At 38.2% G+C, this 7,132-nt stretch overlaps 1 protein-coding gene across 1 annotated transcript; it reads right to left on the bottom strand.

The window, feature by feature from the left end:
* Positions 1 to 2,732: 2,732 nt before the first annotated feature.
* On the bottom strand, positions 2,733 to 5,201 carry LOC143020532 (uncharacterized). The gene is made up of 4 exons (XM_076176963.1): positions 4,952 to 5,201; positions 3,779 to 4,513; positions 3,365 to 3,676; positions 2,733 to 3,112 (listed from the first exon to the last, which is right to left on the bottom strand). Exons 1-4 carry the CDS (start codon positions 5,199 to 5,201, stop codon positions 2,733 to 2,735), a joined length of 1,677 nt encoding a protein of 558 aa, XP_076033078.1.
* Between the last annotated feature and the right edge of the window lie 1,931 nt (positions 5,202 to 7,132).

Below are 7,132 nucleotides of genomic sequence, written 5' to 3'. Positions count from 1 at the left end.
GCGCAGTGTCGTCCGCAAACAACAAGCTGGCTCACCTCCCCACTTTTCTCCATTTTCTTTAACCATCTCCAATCCCTGACTCACTACCCTAGCATTCACCTCTCGCCACCACCCCATCCATGTATAAGTTGAACAGCCAGGGCGACATAACGCATCCTTGACGAAGTCCCACCTTTACTTCAAACCACTCACTCTCTCCATTTCTAATCCTAACACATGCTCTACTACTCTCATAAAAACTCTTGACAGCTCCCAAAAGCTTTCCTCCTATCCATAAATCTGCATAACCTCCCACAGTGCCTTTCTGTCTACCCTATCATAAGCCTTTTCCAGATCCATGAAAGCCCAAAAAACATCCTTCCCCTTTCCTATAGCTTTCTCACATATCTGTCTTACCACAAAGATCTGATCTACACAACCTCTACCCGTCCTAAATCCACACTGTTCCTCACCAATTACTCCCTCTGTTCCTCTCCTAATCCTCTCAATTAAGATCCTCCCATAAGCCTTCCCTACTACACTCAACAGGCTAATCCCTCTGAAATTACTACATTCACACTTGTCCCCTTTTCCCTTGTAAAGAGGAACTATACAGGCACTACTCCAGTCCTCCGGTACTCTACCCTCTCTCCAGCAAACATTAAATAACCTCACCAACCAGTCCACCATCACTGCACCTCCCTTTTTCAGACATTCTGCATGACATCCATCCAGACCAGGTGCCTTACCTGCTTTCATCATCTTTACAGCTGCCTTCACCTCATCCTTCCTTATTTCTCCTCCATTCTCCTCACTCATCACTCTCATTTTCTTCGCATTTCCACTGCAGCTATCTTTCCTTCCCTATCCTCCTTCACATTCAGCAACTCCCTAAAATATTCTGCCCATCTTCCCCTCACTGCCATCTCTTCCATTATCAACTCTCCATCTGTACCTTTTACCTTTTCTTCCCTACTTGATTCGCCTCCTCTTCCTCTCTTAATTTCTTTCCAAAACATCTTTTTATTACTTTCAAAATTTTCTGTCATACTCCTACCCCATTTCACATCTGCTCTCCTCTTTGCCTCCTTTACCTTTTGCTTTACTTCTCTTTCTTTTCTTTGTACGTCTCATATGACTCCCCTGTCCTCTTTTGTAACCAATCTGTGAATGCTCGCTTCTTCTCTTCTACAGCCTTCTTTGTTTCCTCATCCCACCATTCACTACCCTTTCTTCTATTTCCCCCTGTCCTTCTTGCTCCACACACCATCCTTGCACACTTTAAGACTCCCTCCTTGAACCATCCCCATTCCTCCTCCACACCCATCTCTGCTCTATCCTTTACTCCCTCCCACTCCTCCTTCAGCTTCTTTTCGTACTCCTTCTCCTTTTCCTTTTCATTCAAGGAGTTCACTCTAAGAACCTCCCTACCTTTTGTCCCTTTCCTCCTTCTCCATCTATCCTCCACTCTCAGCTTACCTTCCACCAAAAAATGATCTGATATTCCCCCACTCTCTCCCCTTAGCACATGTACATCCTTAACTCTTCCTATTATAATCCTATTTACCACTACATAATCCATTAGCGCTCTATCTACCACCCTTCCCTCCACCACCCTCTCCCATGTGTACTTATGCTTGACTTTCTTCCGAAACACTGTATTTGCTATCATCAACTCTCTTTCTAGACACATTTCCACCATCAACTCTCCACTACGATTCTTTCCTGGAACTCCACACTTCCCAACCACTCCATCGATTGGACCATTTCCCACCCTAGCATTAAGGTCTCCCAGTACTATTACATTGACATTTCTTCCTAAACCCTCTATGCACTCATTTAAATCTATCCAAAAGGCCTCCCTTTCTTCCATGTTCTTCTCACTGCCCGGCCCATATGCACTTACAAAGACCCACATCTCCTTTCCCAGTTTCACCTTCATCCACATTATCCTTGAGGAAACCTCCTTCCACTCCACTACCCCTTTACCTATCTCCTCACTTACTAGAATAGCCACCCCTTCCCTCCCTCGCCCTCTCTTCACTCCTGATAACCTCCCACTTACACTCCCAAACTTACACTCACCCTTCCCTTTCAACTTAGTTTCACTCAAAGCCAACACATCCAACTTTCTTCTCACAAACATACTACCTATCTCTTCCCTTTTACTCTCATCTGTACCACATCCACGCTGGCCCGAGGCCCTACAGCACCCCTTATGCCTTTCCTTTGATTTTTAGGAATTTGCCCCTTGGGGCTACAGGGAGAAGGATGCCTAGTCCCTCTCCCCGTCCCTTTCTTCTCGCCTCTTACGATCCAAGTGGGAAAACTTGGTGGCAGTATTCTTTTCCCCCACCACAGGGAATTCCCCCAATCAGAAAGAGAATTCTCAGAGAAATGGTAAAGGACAGCAACAAGGGGTTGGGGGACAGCATAATGGAGGGACAGTCGTAGTATAAAAGTGTCATCATTTCTCTATGAACAGAATTTCTTCTATCATAGACAAAATGATGTGTGGCTCTGGTCCGTAGGGGCGCCCCATATAGACCCTAAAGTATCGACTGCATGCTACTTTGCCACAATAACAAGCAACCAATACCCCAGACGGGGTAATTGCTTATACTGCCTATAATATTCATCATCCTTGAATTTACGCTTTAACTGCTGAAGTCTTTTGACCGCCATAGGTCCACTATCAGGAACTATCCTAGGTTTCTCAATCATTGGTAAAGGAATCTCGTACTTTCCATTAATCATTTGCCTACACTCAGACTCAACAAATGTAACCATCTTCTATCTTCCATGCTAGGTTCTACCGAATTCAGTGATGAATCCACAAACTCTCTATTATAAGACTCAATTAATTTCCTTTCTAAATAATTACCATCAACCTTTATATTATTCACAGCAACTTCTTGATTATTGTCTATTATTCTTCCACACAATACCCATCCTAAACGTGTTCTCACAGCATATGGCTCTCCTACTTTCTCTGCATGCACTACCTCCCAAGGTTCAGACGCTTCTAGCACATTACTTCCTATCATGATTTCTATTTCTCCTTTGCTGTGATCAAATTCTAGTTTCATCAAATGTTTCCACTTCTCTATATCATTCTTTCTAATACTATGATCTTGATTGAGAGGAAGTTTCTTCACTGCAAATACAGGTGGTAATCTAATTTGGTTATTTCCTTCTATGTCAGCCACTGACATCCCGTCAACATTAAGACAAGACATTCCTCTTGTGCCTACTATTGTACTAACTTGTAACGTAGTTGACTGATAGTTCATGTCTGTCATTCCAAGTTTCTGCAATAAATTCTTAGTAGAAAATGTAATTGAGCTACCATTGTCAAGGTAACATCTGGTATTAACAGCCTTACCATTTAACTCGACTTGAACTGGGATAGCAGTAGTGTCTCCTACTGAATCTTTCAATTGACTGGATAATACTTGAACTCTAGAATCATCAACCTCATTAGTGACCACTGGATTAGCCGTTACTTCTTTACTTCCTTCAACCCTGAAATTCTTATTCGTCCTATGCATAGTTGTAAGATGTGAACCGCCGCATTGTTCACAAGTTCGAATCACTCTACACTGTGACGCTTTATGTCCTTTCCTTAAACACTTGAAACAAAGTTCTAAACTGTACGCTTTATTCAACTTCTCTTCATAAGTTAACCATCTTAATTCTGGACACACATTAATAACATGCTCTTCTTGACATAACCAACAAGAAAGTCTTGATCTCTGTGTCACATTGACATGAACCCTTCCATCATTTGGTTATATACCTTTCTTATAATTCATCTTTCTATTTGAATTCCACGTGTTCGCTTCTACTTTCTCATCTCTGAATCCTCCTTCAATACTTCTCCCAAATATTGGGTTATTCAATATTCTTACTTCTTTTTCTAAAAATCTGACTAATTCTTTAATGTCCACTAACTTCCCACTCTCAGCTAATTCATCAGCTATTCTTCTCCATCTATCCTGTAAATATCTGGGCAATTTCTCAACTAACTGACGCAAAGTCCTAAGATTTTGTAATTCTGAAATTCCATAGTGAATACCCGACATAGCACTTATACATGAATCTAATTCGACAATGAAGTCATCTAATGTCTCAACATTTTCTTCCTTAATTTCAGGCCAAGCAAGAACTTTATCTATGTGCATTAAAGCAATTCTTTCCTTATTTCCATATCTTTTCTTTAATTCACTTCTCGCCTTTTGGTAACCCTCTTTTGGATCTAAATGTAAGCACGTTCTAACTATCTTGTGTGGTTTACCTTCCGTATATTGTTTTAGGTATTGTAACTTTTCATTATCTGACACATGCTTGCTATCAATTAACATGTCGAAATCTTTAATAAATTCAAAGTACTTGTCTAGCTGACCACTAAATTTAGTTATTACATGAACAGGCATGGTGGTTTTGGTCATTAAAGTCGTAATTATGTCTCTATTTGTCTGTTGGTCATCATTATTACTCTGATTTGTACTTCTGCAGTCACGAGAATCATTTTCTAAATTAACATTTACATTACTTTCAAATTTACTCAAAATATTAAATTCTGCCTTAGCTGATTCTAATTCCCTTTCTAACTTAACCCATTCAACTCCGATGACAAGATGTCTTGTCATTTGGTCAAATAAAACAAAAAATCATAAAACACCAAAATGTTTGATCAAACACCAGAAAAATATGACGTCAATCCTCGCTTCGCTGCGAGCGAAGCGAGGAGGATTGACGTCATATTTTTCTGGTGTTTGATCAAACATTTTGGTGTTTTATGATTTTTTGTTTTATTTGACCAAATGACAAGACATCTTGTCATCGGAGTTGAATGGGTTAAGCTTATCCTGCTCTAGTTTTAATCTATGCAATTCCTTTTCCAACTCCTGTTTTATTTTCAACTTCGGTAATTTGATGTCTAAGCTCGCCCTCTTAGCCATCACCTTACCTAATTGACTACCTAGGTCACTTTCTCCTGCTTGAGATACACTATCTTTTGATTTCACTGTACCATCTATTTCCTCTTCCACTGGTGTTCTATTGAAAGCTAATATTTCGTGAACTACTTCATCTGCATCTAATTCCTCAGCTGTCACAAACTCCTGTATCTTACTTATAAGTTCTGCCTTATTGCCAGAACACGATTGACTCTTAAGTTTCAAATATTGTTTCAGTTGATACTTGGTGGCCTTTTCCATTTTGTTCAATATTAGAATGTTTAACGCTCACTCACACTATTGATAGATAAATAGAAACTAGAAAACTATCCTTCATTTACATTCAAAGTTCAAGTCTCCTTAATCAACATGTTCCAAATTAGAAACTGGAAAACTATATCTCACTCAAATTCTAATCTTAGACCTTATTATTCACAACATGTTATAGAATAGAAACTGGAAAACTATGTTTCACTAAAATTCTAATCTTAAACTTCATTATTCACATGTTATAGAATAGAAACTGGAAAACTATATCTCACTCAAATTCTAATCCTAGACCTCATTATTCACAACATGTTATAGAATAGAAACTGGAAAACTATGTTTCACTCAAATTCTAATCTTAGACCTCATTATTCACAACATGTTATAGAATAGAAACTGGAAAACTATATCTCACTCAAATTCTAATCTTAGACCTCATTATTCACAACATGTTATAGAATAGAAACTGGAAAACTATATCTCACTCAAATTCTTATTTCACAAACACTCATCATTAATCAATATCTAATTAACCTACGTAAATTAATGTTGAGTAAACCTGGGATCTATAAACTTAATTAAAGAATTATTACACAACATTCTGTTACTACACTCATTATTAATCAATCCTCAACATTAACCTACGTAATCAGTGTTAAATAAACCTGGAATCTTCATATTTCATTCAAAGACAATTACATTCTCTTAATGCACTCATGGCTTCATTGTTCAATCACAGCATTATTCTTATCACTTTATAAAGTTAGAGTTACAGAATTAAATGACAACTTAGATGTCCAACACTGACTTCAATTCACTTATGGCTAAATAATAGCTAGAAAGCTATTCCTCCTTTAAATTTTAAGTTTCATTACTCACATTCAAGTCTTGTCACACTAGTTTCAGTACTTGCCCATGGATCGCTTGCTGCTCTCTCTGCCATGCCGGCTTCCATGTGGTCCCAACCTATGGGTCTTGTTGCTTGGCGTCCCTCCTTCTCTGTACCTCAAAATGAAATTGTATTACACAAAATCATGAAACTGTTTCACAAAATCATGAAACTGTTTCACAAAATCATGAAACTGTTTCACAAAATCATGAAACTGTTTCACAAAATCATGAAACTGTTTCACAAAATCATGAAACTGTTTCACAAAATCATGAAACTGTTTCACAAAATCATGAAACTGTTTCACAAAATCATGAAACTGTTTCACAAAATCATGAAACTGTTTAAAAAAATCATGAAACTGTACACGCCTCTCCGAAGGGTTGGCGGGTCGATGTTACAGAGGGTGTGGGATTGACAATCATGACGCACACTTTAATCTTCTTTATTCTTATACCCTTCTTTGGTCACATACAATGTGTGGGGCCGTGTGTGTGGGGCCGTGTGGTTTCTGCAAATTTTATCACAATTTAATATGCATTCACAATTAATCCATTAAATCAATACAATGATTAAACACAATATTCATCAATAAAACAATCATCGAACTCAACTTCACGATTCCTACCATGATTTTGTTTACCCGCCTCCATAACATACATCATCAAATATCTTCGTGATCCATTATTATTCAATAATGACTTCCATGGTACTTATGGACATCGTAACAGCTCGATGTCTAGACACAGAAAGGGACAGCTGTCATTACAATTTTGGCAAGGGAAACTTGCACTACTTTCTTCGCTTAGTACTACATTTAAGGGATCACAAATATATGAGACATGTTGCACTCAACATTCTCCTTTCCTCTAGAGTTTCTTTAATCTTATTTTAATTTATTATATATATAATGGATCGTTGCAGTACATCAATTTTGACAATAACATTTTCCATATTATTTTACATACATTGTAAACTATGTGCGTAACAACACGGGTTTGGCTGCCATTAAGTTAAACTATTTCTAATACATGTC

Source organism: Oratosquilla oratoria, chromosome 40, assembly GCF_046742065.1.
Source record: "Oratosquilla oratoria isolate Oo_2021 chromosome 40, ASM4674206v1, whole genome shotgun sequence".
NCBI classification, from domain to species: domain Eukaryota; kingdom Metazoa; phylum Arthropoda; class Malacostraca; order Stomatopoda; family Squillidae; genus Oratosquilla; species Oratosquilla oratoria.
Note: the sequence above shows the minus strand (reverse complement) of the source record. Positions and strands in the feature narration are given on the sequence as shown.